The sequence below is a fragment of the Erinaceus europaeus genome, chromosome 3, assembly GCF_950295315.1.
Source record: "Erinaceus europaeus chromosome 3, mEriEur2.1, whole genome shotgun sequence".
NCBI classification, from domain to species: Eukaryota; Metazoa; Chordata; class Mammalia; order Eulipotyphla; family Erinaceidae; genus Erinaceus; species Erinaceus europaeus.
This window is the reverse complement of record NC_080164.1, coordinates 121,425,287-121,449,506: the sequence shown is the minus strand read 5'-3', so window position 1 is coordinate 121,449,506 and position 24,220 is coordinate 121,425,287. Positions and strand designations below refer to the sequence as shown.

The window sequence follows — 24,220 nt, the reverse complement described above, 5'->3', positions numbered from 1 at the left end:
GGACTTTCCAATTCTTCTTGGAATCCCATCCCACTGTTTAATCACTTTGCTAATATAAAAACTCAAGTCAGAGTGTGACTTAAGCCTATTCTTGTTTGGGGCTGGGGTAGACAGCATAAAGTTCATGCAAAGAGGCTATGCCTAAAGCTCCAAAACCCAGGCTCAATCCCCTCCACACACACACATACACACACACCTGCAGGGGAGTTGCTTCACAAGCAGTGAAGCAGGTCTGCAGTTGTCTATCTTTCTCTCTTCTGTCTTCCCCTCCTCTCCATTTCTTTCTGTCCTATCCAACAACAACAACATTAATAACAACAATAACTACAACAATAAAAAAACAAGGGCAACAAAAGGGAATAAATAAATATTTAAAAAAAAAAAAGTAAGAGACTGCCTGGTGACACACCAGGTTGAGCAAATATATTACAGTGCGGGAGTCAGGCTGTAGCGCAGCGGGTTAAGCGCAGGTGGCGCAAAGCACAAGGACTGGCATAAGGATCCCGGTTCGAGCCCCGGCTCCCCACTTGCAGGGGAGTCGCTTCACAGGCGGTGAAGCAGGTCTGCAGGTGTCTATCTTTCTCTCCTCCTCTCTGTCTTCCTCTCCTCTCTCCATTTCTCTCTGTCCTATCCAACAACGATGACAACAACAATAACTACAACAATAAAAAAACAAGGGCAACAAAAGGGAATAAATAAAAATAAAATAAAATATTTAAAAAATATATATTACAGTGCATAAAGACCAGGGTTCAAACCTAGTCCCCACCTACAGGAAGAAAGTTTCATGAACAATGAAGCATAGTTGCAGATGTCTTGTCTACACTCCCCCTTCTCTCTCAATGTCTATCCAAAATAAATAAAAAACATTTAAAAAGAGGGGCCAAGTGGTGGCACACCCAGTTAAACGCATACAATTCAATGTACAAGGACCCAAGCAAGGATCCCAGTTCAAGCCCCTGCTCCCCACCTGTAGGGAGGACGCTTCACAAGCAATAAAGTAGGTCTGCAAGTGTCTTTCTCCCTTTCTCCCTTCACCTTTTTTTTTTGCATTATCGCTGGGGGTTGGTACCTGCACTACAAATCCACTGCTTCCGCAGCCATTTTTTTTTTATATGACAGAGAGAAATTAAGAGGAGTGGGGAAGATAGGGAGAGAAAATGATAAAGACATCTGCAGACCTGCTTCACCACTTGTGAAACAACCCCCAGGGGGCTCGAACCCAGATCCTTGCATGGGTCCTTATGTTTCCTACTATCTCTCTCCCTCTCCTCTCAATCTCTCTCTGCCTAACCAATAAAATGGAAAAAATGGCCGCCAGGAGTGGTGGATTCATAGTGCAGGCTCCCAGCCTTAGAGACAAGCCTGAAGGTGTAAAAAAAAAAAAAAAAAGGAAGAAAAAGAGAGAGGCAGTAAGACATGAAAAATCAACAAAATCAAAAACTTTTTTCTCCCACCAGTATAATAGATGAGGCTCAGTGCTATCACTGCCAATCCACTATTCCCACTAGCCATTCTATATTCTTTTTTTCCCCCCATGGGAAAGGACACAGAGAAACGAAATGAGCCAGGGTGGAGAGGGAGATATATAGAGAAAGATAAAGACAACTGGCAGACCTACCTCACTACTTGTTAAATGTCCCTACAAGTGGGGAGCAGGAATTTTAACCCAGGTCCTAGCAAATGGTAATGTATGCTACTACCCAGCCCCTAAGACTTTTTGAATTTGTCTTGGTGGGGTGAGCCTGTTCTGTCTGTCTCTGTGTGTGTGTGTGTTGATGATGCTTCAATACTCCCAGTTCTTCAGATAGAGAGAAAAGAGACACAAAAGAACTGAAGCTTCCTTCAACTCAGTGGGAGCCAAGGTTGCATGCAGAGCACAGCAGGCACAGTATCCAGGTGGGCTATTTTTGCCCCTCGTCCGAACCCCCTTTTAAAATCATTTAAGACAGAGACAAAAAAGAAAGAGAAAGACATGGGGTCCTAGTCAGGGAGTCCTAAAATTCCTAAACAGCCATGATGGACCTAGACCTCGAATGAATCCCTCTCTCCACTGTTATCTGTCATTTCTATCAGGAACAACACAATAGACTACTTTGTGGACCCCCATAGGACCTTGCCCTCAACATGGATCAACAACAGTATAGAATGTTCCATCCTCTGAAGAGGGGTTAAATAACATACTCTATTTACCACGTGAAGAAGATGGGTCCTGAAATTAGGGCAGCTTGGAACATTCCTACTCATGACCACAGAATGTGAGCTCAGATCTATAGGGATGCAGAGGTCACATAGGCTCCTAAGCTGACTATGGGCCCCAGATCACATCAAATCAATGGGGTTTACAGTCAGCAATATTTATATACCTTTCCCATATTTGGGAGCTACTCTCTTCCCAGATCCAGCTTTCTAGCCCTTTTTCCAGCCATGACATCATCTCCCCAGACAATAACTTGGGTTCACCTGCATATCAGATGTCAGGCTCAGGGGAAAAAAAAATAAAAACTAATATAGTTATGGGATCTTTGGAGTATAACTAAAATAGGACTACTAGCTATCTACAAAACAGAGAACCACCACCCCCCAACTCTTCATATGAACCATTCTAGCCTTTAGGTTCATGATTAGTCAACAATTTGTTTGGCTCTATATGTTAACTCTTTTTTCAGCCACCCGGTTCCAGATGCTAGCAGGATGCCAACTGGACTTCCCTGGGCAGATGACTCAACCAATGTGTCCTCGAGCTCTTCTTCCTCAGAGTCCTGCCCCACTAGGGAAAGAGAGAGACAGGCTAGGAGTATGGATTGACCTGTCAACAACCATGTTCAGTGAGAAAGCAATTACAGAAGCCAGACCTTCCACCTCCTGCACCCCATAATGACCCTGGGTCCATTCTCCTAGAGGGATAAAGAACAGGAAAGCTATCAGGGGAAGAGATGGGACACGGGAGTTCTGGAGGTGAGAAATGTGTGGAGTTGAAGGCTAGAAATGGACCTACCCTATGACCCTGCAATTCCCCTCCTGGGGATATATCCTAAGGAACCCAACACACCCATCCAAAAAGATCTGTGTACACATATGTTCTTGGCAGCACAATTTGTAATAGCCAAAACCTGGAAGAAACCCAGGTGTCCAACAACAGATGAGTGGCTGAGCAAGTTGTGGTATATATACACAATGGAATACTACTCAGCTGTAAAAAATGGTGACTTCACCGTTTTCAGCCGATCTTGGATGGACCTTGAAAAAATCATGTTGAGTGAAATAAGTCAGAAACAGAAGGATGAATATGGGATGATCTCACTCTCAGGCCGAAGTTGAAAAACAAGATTAGAAAAGAAAACACAAGTCGAACCTGAAATGGAATTGGAGTATTACACCAAAGTAAAAGACTCTGGGGTGGGTGGGTGGGTGGGGAGAATACAGGTCCATGAAAAATGATGAATGAAATAGTGGGGGTTGTATTGCTAAATGGGAATCTGGGGAATGTTATGCATGTAAAAAAAAAAAAAAAAAGAAGTAGAAACGCAAAGGAGAAATTGACTGAGTTTGGAGTATGGCACCAAAGTAAGAAAGCAGAAGTATACTAGAGTTTGCAGTGAGTACCTCCCTAATACTTCCTCTCCACTTTTCCAAGCTTTGGGTCCATGATTGCTCAACAATTTGTTTGGCTTTGTATGTTAACTCTCTTTTTAGTCACCAGGTTCCAGGTGTCATCAGGATGCCGGCCAGACTTCCCTGGATTGAAGACACCACCAATGTGTCCTAGAGCTCAGCTTCCCCAGAGACCCATCCTACTAGGGAAAGAGAGAGGCAGACTGGGAGTATGGACCGACCAGTCAACGCCCATGTTCAGCGAGGAAGCAATTACAGAAGCCAGACCTTCTACCTTCTGCAACCCTCAATGACCCTGGGTCCATGCTCCCAGAGGGATAAAGAATGGGAAAGCTATCGGGGGAGGGGGTGGGATATGGAGATTGGGTGGTGGGAATTGTGTGGAGTTGTACCCCTCCTACCCTATGGTTTTGTTAATTAATCCTTTCTTAAATAAAAAATAAAAATAAAATAAAAAAATTAAAAAAAAAAAAAAAAGAAATGTGTGGAGTTGTACCCCTCTTATCCTATGGTGTTTGTCAGTGCTTCCTTTTTATAAATAAAAAATTTTTAAAAAAAGAAACAAAGAAAAATATAACAGCACCTGCTGTGCATGGGCTCAAACCCGGGTCCTTGTGCACTGTAGCATGTGCGCTCAATCAGGTGTGCCACCACCCAGCCCCCCTTTATGTTTTATTGGAGTGGAACTAGCAGTATTTTTCCCCACATGGAAGCATGTGTCTCTTGTTGCTGACTACTGGGCGCTGGGAGTTAGCCATCCTGGACCATCAGCAGTTCTGCAAGTAACAGCATCCTGTGTGGCTAAAGTGGGCTGTTGTGTCCAACACAGCAGTATCTCCTCCCCCACCAGGCAGCCAGGGAGGTACCAAATTCCCATTTCAAGTTGTTTTTAGGTGTTCTTTACATGAATTCTAATGCCTCCTTAAACACATTCCATGTAGACCTTGGATCAAATGCACTTTTCCTTTACCTTTAAAAGTTTACTGCTTTGGGCCTAGAAAGTAGGTCACCTGGTAGACTGAACACTTTCCCACATATAAGAAACTGAGCTTGTGTCCCCAGGTTGAGTTTTTACCACCACATGAAAACAGGGTGCAAGGAGGTGGCTTCAAGATGGTGACACCTCCCCTTCTCCCTCTTTTCTCTCCCTGTCTCTCACCTGCTATCAAAAATAATAAAATAGGGTGTCAGGCAGTAGCACAGCGGGTTAAGCACACGTGGTGGCAAAGCGCAAGGACCGGCATAAGGATCCCAGTTCGAGCCCCTGGCTCCCCACCTACAGGGAAGTCACTTCACAGGCAGTGAAGCAGGTCTGCAGGTGTCTATCTTTCTCTCCCTCTCTCTGTCTTCCCCTCCTCTCTCTATTTCTCTCTGTCCTATCTAACAATGACAACATCAATAACAACAACAATAATAACTACTATAACAATAAAAAGACAACAAGGGCAACAAAAGGAAAAATAAATAAAATTAAAAATAATAACAATAAATAAATAAAAACAACAAGGGCAACAAAAAGGAGAGTAAATAAATATTAAAAATAATAATAATAAATAACAAGTCAATTGTTTGAAATTTAAATGCAAGGCACTTTTTGAAATCTAGTTTGGCGAGACCAGAAGAGATGAGTAAGAACACAGGAAAGACAAGGTAAAGGACAATACAGGGGAGATGATAAATGTTTGGAGCAAGAAATCTGGACTTCATGTAGAGAAGTAGCATGGTCAGAATCTTCTTATCTAAGAAAAATAAAATAAATTAAAAATAAGACTTGATCATTAAGCATATCTTACTTTGGGCCAGCTGACATCACTGGACAACTTTCCTCTGTGCAGAAATCTGTGATGGTTCCATAAAGCATGTTGATTTGATTGAAAAAGTCCACAGCTGCAAAGCAATTATGAGTCATAAGTAAAACAGAATTGTTTAAAAATTAAAATTAACTTTATTCAAGTACAGTCTTCAATTATAAATGTTCTTTCCTATAGAAAGAACAGATCAAAAACATACATAGAAACTACAGTATTTGACTATATTGAAATTAGAGGCTCCTGTTTATTAAGTCATTCCCTTAAGAATGCAAGTTATTTGCAACATATATAACCACCAAAACTCTCCAGCAGTTAGGTGGCAGTATACCTGATAGAGTGCATATATTACTATGTGCAAAGATCCTGGTTCAAGCTCTGGTCCCCACCTGCAGGGAGCGATACTTCATGAGCAGTGGAGCAGTGCTACCAGTGTCTCTGCTCTCTCCCCATACACGCCCCCCCCCCCCCCGCCACTGCTTGTCTTAGCCTTTATCAAAAATGGCAGGAGAGATCTTGTATCCAGGACATAAAAAGAACCCCTACAACTTAATAAGTGAAAGAAAACATAGGTAGAAGATAGTTTTAAACAAGAACCTCACAAAGAATGTTTTCACATGGCGTATGAAAACATGTTGGCAATCATGCAACTTCCAATTTAAAGAATGAAAGCTAAAATTTAGTTATGAATCAAGAATATTCAACATGGGAAGGGGCAAGATAGCACAGTGGTTATGCAAAGAGACTATCATGCCTGAGGCTCCGAAGTCCCAGGTTCAATCCCCCGCAAGACCATAAGCCAGAGCTGAGCAGTGCTCTGGTGTTTCTCTGCATCTTTCTCTCTCTGCATTTCTCTAAAAAATAAAATAAATAAAATACTTTTTAAAAAAGAAGAATATTCAACACATTCTTACAGAGGGAAAAGGTGTATATCAAAATGTATAATATGGCACTAGAAGCACAGGGACCGGCTTAAGGACCCCAATTCGAGCCCCCGGCTCCCCACCTGCAGGGGAATCGTTTCACAGGCAGTGAAGCAGGTCTGCAGGTGTCTATCTTTCTCTCCCCCCATCTTTTCCTCCTCTCTCCATTTCTCTCTGTCCTATCCAATAACAACGACAACAATAATAACTATAACAACAATAAAAAACAAGGGCAACAAAAGGGAATAAATAAAATTTTTTTTTAATGTGGCACTAGGAGCTAACCCAACAGAGTCAACACATTACCATGTATCGGTCCCTGAGTTTGAGGGCTGAAATCGTGTAGAAGCATCTCCACGGGCAGTGCCACATACCTCCTTCCCACTCTCTCTCCATACAATTTAAAATAGTAGAAATTAGGTCAGGGAGGGTACTTCATTTATACTACACATAACTGAGGCCCTAAGTCTACTGCCCGATGCCACAAAAAACAATTATATAGGGAGTCAGGCGCTAGCGCAGGGTTAAGCACACGTGGCACAAAGCGCAAGGACCAGCTGTTAGGATCCCTGTTCAAACCCTCGGGTCCCCACCTGTAGGGGGTTGCTTCACAAGCGATGAAGCAGGTGTCTATCTTTCTCTCCCCCTCTGTCTTCCCCTCCTCTCTCCATTTCTCTCTGTCTTATCCAACAACGATGACATCAATGACAACAATAATAACTACAATAAAACAAGTGCAACAAAAGGGAACAAATAAATATTTTAAAAAACAATTATATAAAGCAAAGTGAGAAATAACAGAGCAGCATAAAAAAAAGTGCACTATTAGTAAACCAAAGGAACAAAAAGGCGGGAGGGGGCTCAAAGACTTGTGAGAGCTATGGTGGTTATTATTTCCAAGGGGCCGTAGAACTTTGGTGGTAAGCATGATTTGGAAATATACCCCACAATCTCAGTATCCTGTAAAACATTATTAAATCACTAATAAATTTTATTTTAAAAAAAAGATAGGGGTATAATCCACACCATGTCCACCAGCAAAGATGAGGTATTATACTTCTAAGTTTTGCCACACGCATTAGCTAATATTCTTAAGACTTTTACATATACAGAAATAAGTTTATAAAGTAGATGATTTAGTTTCCTTTCTCATAATGTCTAAATAATGTCCATAAAGCAACATTACTCTCACTCTATAAGAGCTTGAGAAATACTGGAGATACATAGGTCTTTCTTAAATATTTGGTAAAAATGTCTATTGTGGAAATTAATTAAGATCATAACATTTTAAAAGGCAAGACTTTAGTCCTTTTTTTTTTCTTCTCAACTTTAGCAGGTTAGTGTTTTACTAAGAATTTATTCATTTTAACAACAACAACAAAAAGTAAAGGATGGCAAAATAGCTCACTTGGAGACAGTGTCTGCTTTACCACTCGAGGCCAGTCCCCAACACAATGGAGGAGGTCTCGGTGCTGTGGTGTCTTCACCTCTCTCTCTGTCTCTGTCTCTATCTCTTGATCATCCCAAAGTGGTAAAGTTCTGGCACGGACAAAAAAAAAAAAAAGAAAGACTAATTTAAAAGGAGCTAGGAAAATCATGTTATCATGAGATAAAATATATTCCCCCCTTTTGTTGCCCTTGTTGTTGTAGCCTTGTTGTTATTATTGTTGTTGTTGATGTCGTTCGTTTTTGGATAGGACAGAGAGAAATGGAGAGAGGAGGGGAAGACAGAGAGGGGGAGAGAATGATAGACACCTGCAGACCTGCTTCACCGCCTGTGAAGCGACTCCCCTGCAGGTGGGGAGCTGTAGGCTTGCAGCAGGATCCTTCTGCCGGTCCTTGCGCTTTGCACCACCTGCGCTTAAACCGCTGAGCTACTGCCCAAACCCCCGAGATAAGATATATTGCAAGACAAAAAATAATAATAATAAAGTGGGAACTTTTTAATTAAAAATACTTCAATTCGGGAGTCGGGCGGTAGTGCAGCAGGTTAAGCGTACATGGCGCAAAGACCCGTGTAAGAATCCCGGTTCGAGCCCCCAACTCCCCACCTGCAGGGGAATCGCTTCACAAGTGGTGAAGCAGGTCTGCAGGTGTCTATCTTTCTCTCCCCCTCTCTGTCTTTCCTTCCCCTCTCCATTTCTCTCTGTCCTATCCAACAACGACATCAATAATAGCTACAACAATAAAACAACAAGGACAACAAAAGGGAATAAATATTAAAATGTTTTTAAATAAAATACTTCAATTCACAAAATTATATCAGGCTTTAAATTTTTATATCTATTTTTAAAGATTTATTTATTTATTTATTTATATAATAAGTGAGAGAGCAAATAGAGCACCACACCAGCATAAATAATGTCAGACTGAACCTGTGGCCTCATGCGAGCATGCAAACCTTGCTTTCTACCCAATGAGTCATCTCCCCAGCCACCAAATTTATATACATGCATACTTTTATTTTTTTAAATTTTTTATTTTTTTGCTTCCACGGTTATTGCTGGGGCTCAGTGCCTACACAATGAATCCACTGCTCCTGGAGGCTATTTTTCCAGTTTTGTTGCCCTTGTTACGTTTTTGTTGTAGTTGCTATTGTCACTGTTGTCACAGCTGTTGTTGTTGTTGTTGTTGGATAGGTCAGAGGGAAATCAAGAGAGGATGGGAAGACAGGGGGAGAAGGATAGACCTGCAAACCTGTTTCACCGCTTGTGAAGCGACTCGAACTCGAACCAGGATCCTTAAGGGATTGGGAGATAGCTTATTTGGTAGTGACAGTGCATATAAGGCCCCAGGGGTCACAGGTCCAAGTCCTGGTACCACCTTATGACAAAGTTAAGTAGTGAGTTCACTAGTCTCTCTCATAAAAATAAACATAACGCAGCCCAGGAGGTTAGCAGTGGTAGAACTCTAGACGTGTAATCAAACGTCCTACAATCAAACTCTGATCATTCTCCCTCTTCTTGAAATAAATAAAACCTTTAGATAAAAGAGCCAGGGGGGTGGGGGTGGTCAGGCAGTAGCTCAGCAGGTTAAGCACGCAGAGCATGAAATGCAAGGACTGGCTCAAGGATCCCGGCTCATGGCCCCTGGCTCCCCACCTGCAGCGGAGTGGCTTCACAAGCTGTAAAGCTGGTCTGCAGCTGTCTGTTTTTCTCTCCCCCTCTGTCTTCACCTCCTCTCTCCATTTCTCTCTAGCCTATCCAACAACAACAACAATAATAATAATAATCACAACAATGATAAACAACAAGGGCAACAGAAGGGAAAAAATAGCCTTCAGAAGAAGTGGATTTGTGGTGCAGACACCGAACCCCAGCAATAATCCTGGAGGAATAAAAAACATAAAAGGCATCGAACTGGGATCCTTTTGCCAGTCCTTGTGCTCTCCCTCTCTATCTTCCCTCCTCTCTCAATTTCTCTCTGTCCTATCAAATAAAATGAAACTAAAAAATAAAAAAGGGGGGGATTGTTGTATGCCCTCCCCCTGCCAAGAAAATTGGTTCAAGGGCAACAAAAGGGAATAAATAAATAAAATAAATATTTTTTTTTAAAAAAAGAAAAAATTGGTTCAGTCCTGCTAGTTTTCGCGGGCCCGCTTGTCCCCACCCCAAGGAACCCCGCCAGAGTTCCAGAGTTCCAGAGTTGGAGAGTTCTTGGCGCCGCCATGTGAGAAAGAGGCAGGAGAGTTTTGTTTGGTGATTAGTTTGTCTTAGTTTATAAATTGTTGTTCCTGAATAAAGAAATACAGCTTCCCGGCCCAGCCGTATGTCTCTGGTCATCTCTGTTACCCGCCCGTGAAGCTAGCCCGGCCAGCTGGAGCCTCCGAATTTTAACAACAAGTGGCGCCCACGTGGACCTGACCTGAGCATCTCTCAGATAAGTGAAGACAATTTGGCTACCTATGTACTATGGCCTTCTCTTCTGCTTGTGAAGAGATCTCCTCTGCCCTTTCTTCACGAGACTGTTTCGCTGTTTCTGGAACATTTATCTCTGGACCACTCTGTGGTTTCTGTCAACTCCAGTTTCCTAATCTAATAAACTAGATTAAGAAAAATTATATGAGATTGTAAAAATGAAATAATGTTTGTAAAAAGAACAGCAGCATGCCAGGTACACAGTAGTTTTGAAAATACTAAACCTGCTTTATAATACATTATAAGAGAAGGACTAGAGGCACAACATAATGGTTCTGCAAAAGAATTTCATTCCTGGAGCTCTGAGGTTTCAGATTCAATGCCCAGCATCACCATCAGCCAGAGCCGAGCAGTGCTCTGGTCTTTCTCTGTTGTTCTCTAGCTCTCTTATTAAAATAAAATCAACAAAAAAGTTTTAAAATAAATAAAAGAAATGCTTTATAGTATAATAGGAGATAGGAATTTCATAAAACCTCATATTTATAAATGACATAACCATAAAACTAAAGTGGATGAATGTATTACTATACTATAATATTAGGTTACTATCAGGAGTTGAATCTTACCAGAAAAGACCTAGAATTGCCAAAACAATCTTGAGAAAAAAGAACAGAACTGGAGGCATCACACTCCCAGATCTCAAATTGTATTATAGGGCCATTGTCATCAAAACTGCTTGGTACTGGAACATGAATAGACATACTGACCAGTGGAATAGAATTCAGAGCCCAGAAGTGAGCCCTCACACCTATGGACATCTAATCTTTGACAAAGGTGCCCATACTATTAAATGGGGAAAGCAGAGTGTCTTCAACAAATGGTGTTGGAAACAATGGGTTGAAACATGCAGAAGAATGATACTGAACCACTGTATTTCACCAAATACAAAAGTAAATTCCAAGTGGATCAAGGACTTGGATGTTAGACCACAAACTATCAGATACTTAGAAGAAAATATTGGCAGAACTCTTTTCCGCATACATTTTAAAGACATCTTCAATGAAACGAATCCAATGACAAAGAAGACTAAGACAAGCATAAACCTATGGGACTACATCAAATTAAAAAGCTTCTGCACAGCTAAAGAAACCACTACCCAAACCAAGAGACCCCTCACAGAATGGGAGAAGATCTTTACATGCCATACATCAGACAAGAGGCTAATAACCAACATATATAAAGAGCTTGCCAAACTCAACAACAAGACAACAAAGAACCCCATCCAAAAATGGGGGGAGGAAATGGACAGAATATTCACCACAGAAGAGATCCAAAAGGCCAAGAAACACATGAAAAAATGCTCCAAGTTTCTGATTGTCAGAGAAATGTAAATAAAGACAACAATGAGATCCCACTTCACTCCTGTGAGAATGTCATACATCAGAAAAGGTAACAGCAGCAAATGCTGGAGAGGGTGTGGGGTCAAAGGAACCTTCCCTCCTACACTGCTGGTGGGAATGTAAACTGGTCCAACCTCTGTGGAGAACAGTCTGGAGAACTCTCAGAAGGCTAGAAATGGACCTACCCTATGACCCTGCAATTCCTCTCCTGGGGATATATCCTAAGGAACCCAACACATCCATCCAAAAAGATCTGTGTACACATATGTTCTTGGCAGCACAATTTGTAATAGCCAAAACCAGGAAGCAATCCAGGAGTCCAACAACAGATGAGTGGCTGAGCAAGTGGTGGTATATATACACAATGGAATACTACTCAGCTATAAAAAATGGTGACTTCACCGTTGTCAGCCGATCTTGGATGGACCTTGAAAAAAATCATGTTAAGTGAAGTAAGTCAGAAACAGAAAGATGAATATGGGATGATCTCACTCTGAGGCAGAAGTTGAAAAACAAGATCAGAAAAGAAAACAGAAGTAGAACCTGAAATGGAATTGGTGTACCGCACCAAAGTAAAAAACTCTGGGGTGGGTGGGTGGGGAGAATACAGGTCCAAGAAGGATTCAGAGGACCTAGTGGGGGTTGTATTGTTATATGGGAAACTGGGGAATGTTATGCATGTACAAACTACTGTACTTACTGTTGAGTGTAAAACATTAATTCCCCAATAATAATAAAAAAAAATTTTTTAAAGGAATTGAATCTTGAGATAGACAGCACTTCTACTCCTTTTCTTTCTTTTTTTTTTTTTTCTTTGCCTCCAGGGTTATTGCTTGGGCTCGGTGCCAGCGCTATGAATCCACTGCTCCCAGAGACTATTTTACCCATTTTGTTGCCCTTGTTGTGGTTGTTATTGCTATTGCTGGTGTTGTTGGGCAGGACAGAGAAGAATTGACAGAGGAGGGGAAGACAGAGAGAAGGTGAAGAGAGACACCTGCAGACCTGCTTCATTGCTTCTAAATGACACTCTCCCCCTCCCGTCCGCACGCAGGTAGGGACCCGGGGGCTTCTACCAGGGATCCTTACACCTGTCCTTGAGCTTTGAACCATGTGCACTTAACCCGCTGCGCTACCGCCCGGCCTCCTCCTCTACTTTTCTAACGTGGGGGATAGTGAGAAAGAGAAAGGCTACTTACTGTTCACTGCAACCCACTCATTTAGGTCTTCCCCCTCAGGAAGCATGACAGCCATCCGGAGGTTGCCACTGCCAAGTGTGGCTTCTGCATGCTTTAAGAGCTCATACTGGTGAGAACCTTCTGGAATGTTCTTCTTTGGTTTAAACGTTTTGGATGACCGACTACCACTATGAATAGAAAAGAGGGGGAAAGGCACTTCAGTATTTAAGGCACGACTTTCAACAGAGTATATTACTATATTATATTGCTGATAAAATAACACAGATGACATAGTAATGTGTGCTTTGCCAGAGCCACACACATCGCCATGCACAAGAGCCCAGGTTCAAGAACTGGCTTTCCCCCCCCCACCCGCACAAAGGAAGTTTTACCAGCAGTGGACAGACTGCAGGTGTCTCTTTCTCTTGTCCAGTCCCCATATGTTTTTAATATGTCAGATGAAACTAGTTTTAGAAATAGGTTCCAGGGCTAGGGAGCTAGTTCTATTTCTCATTTTACTATTTTCCTCTTATATTACTTAAGAAATCATAAATTGTGATGTGAGCTTCATTATTTTTTCCCTTTTTTCTGGAAAATAACTTCTGGGGCCAGGTGGAGTACCTGGTTGAGCGCACATGTTACAGTGCACAAGGACCCAGATTCAAGCCGCCCCCCCCCCCGTCCCCCTCTGCAGGGAGAATGCTTCTTGAGTGGTGAAGTATTGCTGCAAGTGTCTCTGTCTCTCTCCCGCTCTATCACCCCTTCCCTCTCAATTTGGCTGTCTATCCAATAAGTAGTTAATAAAAAAAAAATTTTTTAAAGAAAAAAGAAAATGTGGTCCAGGAGATGGCACAGTGGATAAAGCATTGGACTCTCAAGCATGAGGTCCTGAGTTCAATTCCTGGCAGCACATGTACCAGAGTGATGTCTGGTTCTTTCTCTCTCTTCCTATCTTTCTCATTAATAAATTAATAAAATATAAATACATTAATTTATAAAAAAATAATAACTTCTTACAAAAGGGTATAGATTTAAAATGTTATGTTTATAAAATGTGTTGTTTTTTTTTACTAAGAACTGTCAACTCCCTTCTCTATTGCTTTTAGAAATACATTTATACTTCTAAATTGCCTTCAAATCCTTCACCAAATGTCCCTTTTCATTTTAAAAATTAAATTAATTGTTTATATTAATGAGACAGGAGAAATAGAAATTCAGAACCATCACTCTGACATGGTGTGATATGGTGACCAAAGTCAGGACCTCATTCATGCCCAATGCTCTATCCATTGTGTCAGCTAGGACTGCTAATGTCCTTCTGACATGTCTACTTTATTCAGGAGTAATAACCAAGCCAATTCAATCCTCTATTTTAAAAATATTCCTTTTTAAAACTATACTCAGTTTTTTTGTTGTTTTTTTTTTCCCCGGGCTCGGTGCCTGCACCATGAATCTACCACTCGTGGAGGCCATTTTTCCCCCTTTTTGTTGCCCTTGTTGTTGTAGCCTCATTGTGGCTATTATTATTGCCATTGTGGATGTTGTTCGTTGTTGGACAGGACAGAGAGAAATGGAGAGAGGAGGGGAAGACAGAGGGGGAGAGAAAGATAAGACACCTGCAGACCTGCTTCAACGCCTGTGAAGCGACTCCCCTGCAGGTGGGGGGCCAGGGGCTCGAATCGGGATCCTTACGCTGGTTCCTGCGCTTTGCGCCACATGCGCTTAACCCACTGCGCCACCGCCCAACTCCCTATACTCAGTTTTTTTTTCCCCCAAATGCAACACTTTGTGAGAGAAACCAGATGAAAGAGAGGGATGAAGAGAGAAACACCAAAGCACTGATCCATCATCCATGCAGTTCCTTTGGTGCAGTGTCGGGCACTCCCCCGTGGTATATGAGATTGAACCCAGGACCTCACAGACAGTAAGGCATCCACCTTATTCACTGAGCCACTTCTCAATCCTTCTAATAATTTTTGTTTCGTTCTAACCATCTTATTAGGTAGTTTATGGTTTATAGTAGGCGTTGATACATGGGTTCAGTTTCTCATCTCTTTGCAACACTCTCACCCCCAATTTAGGTACTTACCACAAGGCCCTCTCCAGCCCACCCCTTCCCCAGCATCTCTTCCAACTTACATGACCACTTAGTACTGCCATTAAGGAAAAATAATTTATGGGAAACTACCAGAGAATAAATTTCCCCCAAAAGGGTGCCAAACATATTTAAGCTTCAGAAAAAAAAAATTGTTTGCATAACAAAAAAAAGAAAATGTCAAAATTAAGCAGAATATGTTCTAGAAATAATAAAGTGAAGCTAAGAGGTTAGACTTTAACCTTATTTTGGCTGTAAGTACCAAAAATGACAGCCTTAATTGAAGAATGTTAGCAATCTGAACAAGCACATCAACTTCTATTTCTAGCATTCCCTTTACATCACTATTATGAAAGCCAAGTAATAGCTCAACCAATACAACATGTGTCCTACCATGCACCAGTCCCAAGATTCAAGCACTGGAACTGGAACCAGATGGTAGAATGATGCTACAAGGCCTCTCCCTCCTTGTCTCTTTATCTCAAAACAAAAAGAATGAAGAGTCTGGGAAGAGTGGAATTACCCATGTGTGAGACTTTGGCACCAACAAATACAAAGAAAATGTTGGTAGTCTATCAGAAATTGAGGGCTTTTGTTAAGATTTAGAAAGTTGCCTCCTGGGGAGTTGTTGGTATGTTCCCTTCCCCCCCCCCCCACCTCTGAGAAGAGTTGGTTTGCCCTTTGCTAGTTTCGCGCCGCTTTCTCCCCGCCCCCTATGCTAAGGACGGGCAGAGTCCCAGCAGCAGCGGCAGAGAGAGGATGATGGAGAAAAGCACATGGTGTGGTGATTTGCCCATTCGTGAATAAAGATTAAACTGCGTTCTCAGCCCAGCCGTGTGTATCTGGTCGTCTCTGTTACACGCCCGTGAAGCCAGCCCGAATAAAACAACAAATGGCGCCTACAATGTGGGACTGGACCTGCACATCTCTCAGATAAGTGAAGACAATTTGGCTACCTATGCACTATGGCCTTCTCTTCTGCTTGTGAAAAGATCTCCAAAGGCGTCTGCCCTTTCTTCATGAGACTGTTTTGCTGTTTCTGGAACATTCATCTCTGGACCACTCTGTGGTTTCTGCCCAATGCCAGCCCGCAGGAGCCCAACGCCAGCCCGCAGGAGCTGGCTTTCCGCAGCGTGGCACGGGGCACTGGGCGTGGGCTCCCTCCACACTACTCGGCCACTGTGAGCAGGGCAGCAGACATGGCAGGGCCACGGGGCAGAGCCGCGGCAGCCTATCATGGCCGCCACCCCGGGGCACCTCGGCCTGTGCCTTCTGCACAGCTGGCCCGCCCGCCCTTGTGCTATGAAGTCTGGACAGATCCCGGACCACCTGGAGACCACGGGCTCCCTGCGAAACTGGGCCCCCTGGCCGAGATCTCCAGCTTGGGTCTGAAGGCAGACGAGCTAAAATACGCAGAGATTCGTCCAGAGATCGCAACCTGCAATTCCTAGAAGTGAAGCTGCCCAAGAGGCCACCGCTGGACAACGCACTCCCAGAACGGCTAAGACAGTATAGATCTAAATTCATGTTTAAAATGACATGTCTTCGTAACAAAAGTTTCTCTCCTTGTATATTGAAGACCATGTGTATGTGTGTGTTTAAAGTTTGGTAACATTAACTTTAAGGTTAAGAATATAACTTTAAGGCTAAATTCTTACCAGGCAAAGTTAAATGAAAAAGGTTTTCAACGTAATTCTCATAAAGATAAAATTAACTTATATTTAAAGTCTGAGGTAAAAATTAGTTAACAATCAATATATTTTAACTAAGTTGGTCTAAACAAAACCTGTGCACACCTAGGGCGTGTCTCCATCTTAAATGGGTGTAACAAAAGGTTAAATAGACTTGTTGATATGTACCTTCCCTATTAGAAATGGTAGATTACACAATGGCTATGCTAATGATACTCATGCCTGAGGTTTTCTTTCCTTGATTCTCATGTTTACCTTTTCACATTCTATTGTTTAAACTTTAACCAACCTTAAAATCATTCTAAAAAAGACTTCTAATTTTAATAGTTATCAATTGTGATAAACTTCTAACCTGCTACAAGTTTGTTTCATAGTAAGTAAATTGCAGCTGTCAAGTTCTCTACAGAAAAGCAGAATTCCGGCAGTGGACCTTCCTCATACAACGCTCCACCCCCTGGCATTCTTCCATGGACATCTGCTTTCGACTTGCACTCCTATTGGACTCACCGGTACACCCTTAGACACTTTGCACAAAAGTGCAAAAGTGCTGCTATATTTCTCTAACACTGACTGCAGCCAGCTGCCTTTGGGACTCTAGGCCGTTCCCCGCCCCCATGCTATAAAATGCCCGTCGAGGCAAGTATGCTCCCCAAAGGCAGGAAATGTTTTTTTTTTAAGCTGATAAAGTTTTCCCCACAGAGGCAAAAAAATGGCCCCCTCAGGCCCTCCCTTGGCAGCACACTGGTTCTTGTTACTGCTTACATGTTTCTCCATGTTTGTGCCAGTTTCTTTTTTGAAAATGCCTGTACGATATAGGTTTTCTGTTCACCCCACACCACTGATACTGTGGTCATTTAGTTAAAAACAGAAGGGGGAATTGTTGGTATGTTCCCTTCCCCCTGACCTTTGAGAAGAATTGGTTTGCCCCTTGCTAGTTTCACGCCCGCTTTCTCCCCGCCCCCTATGCTAAGGACGGGCAGAGTCCCAGCAGCAGTGGCGGAGAGAGGATGATGGAGAAAAGCACATGGTGTGGTGATTTGCCCATTCGTGAATAAAGATTAAACTGCGTTCTCAGCCCAGCCGTGTGTCTCTGGTCATCTCTGTTACCCGCCCATGAAGCCAGCCCGGATAAGACAACAGGAAGTGACACAGTTGATGAAATATTCTCAAGTATTAAGTCCCAAGTTCAATTCCCTGAGTAATACTCTTGTTCTTTCTCTCATAAATAAATATTTCTTAAAAAAAAAAAAAAGCCAAACACACAAGGACCTGCGTAAGGATTGCGGTTCGATCCCCCGGCTCCCCACCTGCAGGGGAATTGCTTCACAGGTGGTGAAGCAGGTCTGCAGGTGTCTGTCTTTCCCCCTCCCTGTCTTCCCCTCCCCTCTCCATTTCTCTCTGTCCTATCCAACAACGGCGACATCAATAACAACAACAATAACTACAACGATGAAAGACCAAGGGCAACAAAAGGGAATAAATAAATAAGTATTTTTTAAAAACTTAACTCAGTCTTTGAGCAAACAAATCTCAGTAATCTCCCCTGATCACTATTGTGAAAAGTTTTCAAAGTAGCAGGTATTTTAACATTTAGATCAAAACTCAGAATTTTGATGAGTGGAAGATATGCTTCTATTGGCACTTTATTAAAACTGAAAACTCGGGAGTCAGGCGGTAGTGCAGTGGGTTAAGCGCAGGTGGCACAAAATGCAAAAGAATCCCGGTTCGAGCCCCTGGCTCCCCACCTGCAGGGGAGTTGCTTCACAGGTGGTGAAGCAGGTCTGCAGGTGTCTATCTTTCTCTCACCCTGTCTTCCCCTCCTCTCTCCATTTCTCTCTGTCCTATCCAACATCGACGACATCAACAACAATAATAACTACAACAATAAAACAACTAGGGCAACAAAAGGGAATAAATAAATAAATATTTTAAAAATTAAAAAAAAAAAAACTGAAAACTCTGGGGAGTCGTGCAGTACTGCAGCAGATTAAGCACACTGGCCCGAAGCTCAACGACCAGCATAAGGATCCTGGTTGGAGGCCCAGCTGCCCACCTGCAAGGGAGTCGCTTCACAAGCTTCAATGAAGCAAGTCTGCAGGTGTCTTTCTCTTCCTCTCTCTGTCTTCCCCTCCTCTCTCCATTTTTCTCTGTCCTATCTAATAACGGTGACATCAATTACAACAACAATAAAATAAAACAACAAGGGTAATAAAATTGAAAACTCTGTTCTGTGCAGCCTGGGGTTCTGAACTTTGAAATATGAGGACTCAAGTTTGACCAGACATAGATATGTCAGATTGCTGTTCTCACCTGTCATGCTCAACTTTTTAAATTTTTAATTATTACTGGTCAGAGACATAAAGAAATTGAGAGAAGATAGGGAAGAAAGTCGGGCAGTAGTGCAGCAGGTTAAGAGCATGTGGCGCAAAGCATAAGGACCCGTGTAAGGATCCAGGTGCGAGCCCCTGCTTCCCACCTGCAGGGGAGTCGCTTCACAAATGGTGAAGCAAGTCTGTAGGTGTCTATCTTTCTCTCCCCCTGTCTTCCCTTCCTCTCTCCATTTCTCTCTGTCCTATCCAACAATGACAACATCAATAACAACAATAACTATGACAACAATAAAACAAACAAGAGCAACAAAAAGGAAATAAATATTTTTTAAAAAAATCTTTTAAAAAAAAAGAGAGAGGATAGGGAAATAGAGAAAGAGAGAAACCTGTGTCCTTTGGGACAAAATGGATAGAACTAGATGTGAAAATGCCTAGGGAAGGAAGGAAGAAAGGGTGGAAGGAAGGATGGGAGGAAGGTTGGGAGGGAGGGAGGAAGGAAAGATGGGAGGAGGGCAGAAGGAAAGAAGGGAGGGAGGGCAGGAGGAAGGGAGGGAGGGAAGAAGGAATGAAGGGAGGGAGGGAGGTAGGGAGGAAGGGGAAAAGGGCAGGGGGGAGGAAAGAAGGAAGGAAGGGAGGAAGTGAATGACAACTATCTGGTGATTTCACTCAAATGTGGAATACAGAGAATTGAAACATATGAACTTGAAAATAAATAAGTCAACACAAGTTTTCCCAAGAAATAACTTCTTGGGAGAACTATGATGGTTACCATTGGGACACAGGGTGTTGGTACTGGGAGTGTACAGAACTATGCCACTATTATCTTAATCACTATTAAATCTACAATAAAGAGTGGGAGGGGAAAAAAAGGAGACCTATATTTATACAAAAACCTGTGAATATTGGTAGCAATTTCAATCATAATTGTCAGAACTGGAGCAACACTGATGCCTTTCAATACGTAGAATGATAAACTGGTATGTCCATCATGGAATTTTGTGTTTGGTGACAAAAAGAAATAAGGCTAAGAACACAACTAGCTGAGCAAGCTAAAACAGTATCAGAACAGGGTAACAAAATAGATGAACTCCAGAAAAGAGTAGAGGGGAGAGAGAATAAAATCAATGAGGCTGAAGACAGAATTAGCAAGATCGAGGAGGAATTAGAGACAACTAAATAAGAAGTAAGTGATCTCAAAAAGAGATTAAGAGATACCGAAAACAACAACAGAGACCTATGGGATGACTTCAAAAGAAACAATATACACATTATTGGTTTACCAGAGGAAGAAAGAGAGGGAGAGGAAGAAACCATTCTTCAGGCCATAATAGCTGAAAACTTCTCTAGTCTAGACAACATCAAAGACATAAAGATTCAAGAAGCCCAGAGGGTCCCAAACAGAATTAACCCAGACTTAAAGGCACCACGACACATCATATTTAGAATGGAAAGGTATAAGGATAAAGAAAGGATCCTGAAGGCTGCAAGAGAAAAACAAAGAGTCACCTACAGAGGAAAAGCCATAAGATTAGCAGCAGACTTCTCCTCACAAACACAACAGGCCAGAAGAGAATGGCAAAACATCTATCGAATACTCAATGAGAAAGGTTTTCAACCAAGAATACTGTATCCTCCTAGACTGTCATTCAGACTAGATGGAGGCAGAAACACCTTCTCAGACAAGCAACAGTTGAAGGAATCAACTATCACCAAGCCTGCCCTGAAAGAAGTACTGAAAGGTCTCAGTACTTCAGTAAAGAGTCTGATCACCATAAATAGGCCATATGTCAGAACACTCTAAAACTCTACAAGAATGGCGTTAAAATATCTTCAATCTTTGATATCAATAATTGTCAATGGACTGTATTCACCTATTAAAAGGCGCAGAGTAGGAAGATGGATCAGAAAACACAACCTAGGGAGTCGGGCTGTAGTGCAGCGGGCTAAGCGCAGGTGGCGCAAAGCACAAGGACCGGCATATGGATCCCGGTTCGAACCCCGGCTCCCCACCTGCAGGGGAGTCGCTTCACAGGCGGTGAAGCAGGTCTGCAGGTGTCTATCTTTCTGTCCTCCTCTCTGTCTTCCCCTCCTCTCTCCATTTCTCTCTGTCCTATCCAACAACGACAACAACAATAATAACTACAGCAATAAAACAACAAGGGCAACAAAAGGGAATAAATAAATAAAATTTAAAAATATATATTAAAAATAATAATAATAATTTAAAAAAACACAACCCAACAATATGCTGTCTACAGGAAACCCACCTACCTCAACAAGACAAACACAGACTTAAAGTGAAAGGATAGAAAACTATCATACAAGGCAATGGCCAACAAAAAAAGGCAGGAACAATTATTGTCCTATCTGACATGATAGACTTTAAAATAGGTAATATTTAAAAAGATAGGAATGGACACTACTTAATGCTCAGAGAATCGATCAATCAAGAGGACTTAACAATTATTAACATCTATGCACCCAATGAGAAGCCATCTAAATACATTAAACATCTACTGAAAGAGCTATAGCAATATATTAACAGCAACACGGTCATAGAAGGGGACTTCAACACCCCACTTACTCAACTCAACAGATCTTCCAGGCAGAAAATCAATAAAGACATGAGGGAGCTAAATGAAGAGATAGATAAACTAGAATTATTGGACATTTTCAGAGTCATTCGTCCCAAGAAACTGGAATACACATTTAACTCAAGTCCACATGGATCATTCTCAAGGATAGACCATATGTTAGGCCACAAAGACAGCATCAGAAAATTCAAGAGCATTGAAATCATCCCAAGCATCTTCTCAGACCACAGTGGAATGAAACAAACACTTAACAATCAACAAAAGATTAGTAACAGTCTCAAAATGTGGAAGCTCAACAGTACACTTCTTAACAACTAATGGGTCAAAGAGGAAATCAAGGAAGAAATCAAAATGTTTCGAGAGTTCAATGAAAATGAAGACACAAGCTATCAAAATCTTTGGGACACTGCTAAGGCAGTACTGAGAGGGAAGTTCATAGCCATACAAGCACACATTAGGAAACAAGAAAAAGCACAAATAAACAGCCTGATTGCACATCTTAAGGACCTAGAAGAAAAAGAACAAAGGAACCCTAAAGCAACCAGAAGGACAGAAATCATTAAAGTTAGGGCAGAAATCAGTAACACTGAAAATAAGAAAACCGGAGTCCGGCGGTAGCGCACAGGGTTAAGCGCACAGGGTTAAGCGCACGTGGCGCAAAGTGCAAGGACCGGCGTAAGGATCCCGATTCAAGCCCTTGGCTCCCCACCTGCAGGGGAATCGCTTCACAAGTGGTGAAGCAGGTCTGCAAGTGTCTATCTTTCTCTCCCCCTCTCTGTCTTCCCCTACTCTCTCCATTTCTCTCTGTCCTATCCAACAACGAACAACAACAATAACCACAACAAGGCTACAACAACAAGGGCAACAAAAGGCAATAAATAAGTAAATATTTTTTTAAAGTTGTCAAAAAAATAAGAAAACCATACAAAAGATCAACGAAAGTAAATGTTGGTTCTTCGAAAGGGTGAACAAAATCAACAAACCTTTAGCCAAACTCACAAACAAAAAAGGGAGAATCAAATAAATCGGATACTAAATGAAAGAAGAGATACAACAACAGACACAACAGAAATTCAACATATCATGTAAGCCTTCTATGAACAACTATATGCCACCAAGCTAGAGAACCTGGAAGAAATGGACAATTTCCTAGATACCTACCAACTTCCAAAACTAAGTAAAGGGGAACTAGATAACATGAACAAGCCTATCACAGCTAATGAAATCGAAACAGTTATCAAAAATCTTCCCAAAAATAAAAGTCCTGGACCGGATGGGTTTAGAATTGAATTCTACAAAACCTTCAAAGAAGAACTAATACCTCTACTTTTAAAAGTCTTCCAGAAGATTGAAGACACTGGAATACTCCCTGCCAGCTTCTATGAAGCCAACATCACTCTGATACCAAAAACAGACAGGGACACAACCAAAAAAGAAAACTACAGACCAATATCTCTGATGAACATAGATGCGAAAATACTGAACAAAATTCTAGCCAACCGGATACAACAGTATATTAAAAGGATGGTTCATCATGACCAAGTGGGGTTTATCCCAGGCATGCAAAGTTGGTTTAATATACGTAAATCAATCAGCATGATCCACCACATCAACAAAAGCACGACCAAAAACCACATGGTCATATCAATAGATGCAGAGAAAGCCTTTGACAAAAACCAACATCCCTTTATGATGAAAACACTATAAAAAAATGGGAATAGATGGAAAATTCCTGAAGATAGTGGAGTCTATATATAGCAAACCTAAAGCCAACATCATACTCAATGGTGAAAAACTGGAAGCATTTCCACTTAGATCAGGTACTAGACAGGGCTGCCCACTATCACCATTACTATTCAACATAGTGTTGGAAGTTCTTGCCATAGCAATCAGGCAAGATCAAGGAATTAAAGGCATACAGATTGGAAGAGAAGAAGTCAAACTCTCCCTATTTGCAGATGACAAGATAGTATAAGTAGAAAAACCTAAAGACTCCAACAAGAGGCTTTTGGATATCATCAGGCAATACAGTAAGGTGTCAGACTACAAAATTAACATTCAAAAGTCAGTGGCATTCTTCTATGCAAACGCTAAGTTATAAGAAGTTGAAATCCAGAAATCAATTCCTTTTACTATAGAAACAAAAACAATAAAATATCTAGGAATAAACCTAACCAAAGAAGTGAAAGACTTGTATACTGAAAATTATGAGTCATTACTCAAGGAAATTGAAAAAGACACAAAAAGTAGAAAAATATTCCATGTTCATGGGTTGGAAGAATTAACATCATCAAAATGAATATACTACCCAGAGCCATCTACAAATTTAATGCTATCCCCATCAAGATCCCTACCACATTTTTTAGGAGAATAGAACAAATGCTACAAATGTTTATCTGGAATCAGAAAAGACCTCGAATTGGCAAAAACAATCTTGAGAAGAAAGAACAGAACTGGAGGAATCACACTCCCAGATCTCAAATTGTATTATAGTGCCATTGTCATCAGAACTGCTTAGTACTGGAACATGAATAGACATACTGACCAGTGGAATAGAATTCAGAGCCCAGAAGTATGCCCCACACCTATGGACATCTAATCTTTGACAAAGGTGCCCAAACTATTAAGTGGGGAAAGCAGAGTCTCTTCAACAAATGGTGTTGGAAATAAAATGGGTTGAAACATGCAGAAGAATGAAACTGAACCACTGTATTGAACCAAATTCAAAAGTA

At 41.7% G+C, this 24,220-nt stretch overlaps 1 protein-coding gene across 1 annotated transcript in view; it reads right to left on the bottom strand.

Moving 5' to 3' along the window:
* Positions 1–24,220, bottom strand: part of MOB1B (MOB kinase activator 1B) — a 60,909-nt gene that overhangs the window by 10,147 nt on the left and 26,542 nt on the right. The window contains exons 2-3 of the mRNA XM_016188364.2: positions 12,800–12,966; positions 5,409–5,502 (exon numbers count right to left, since the gene is read on the bottom strand). Of these exons, the coding sequence (XP_016043850.1) occupies positions 5,409–5,502; positions 12,800–12,966 (261 nt within the window). The remainder of the gene's footprint in view (positions 1–5,408; positions 5,503–12,799; positions 12,967–24,220) is intronic.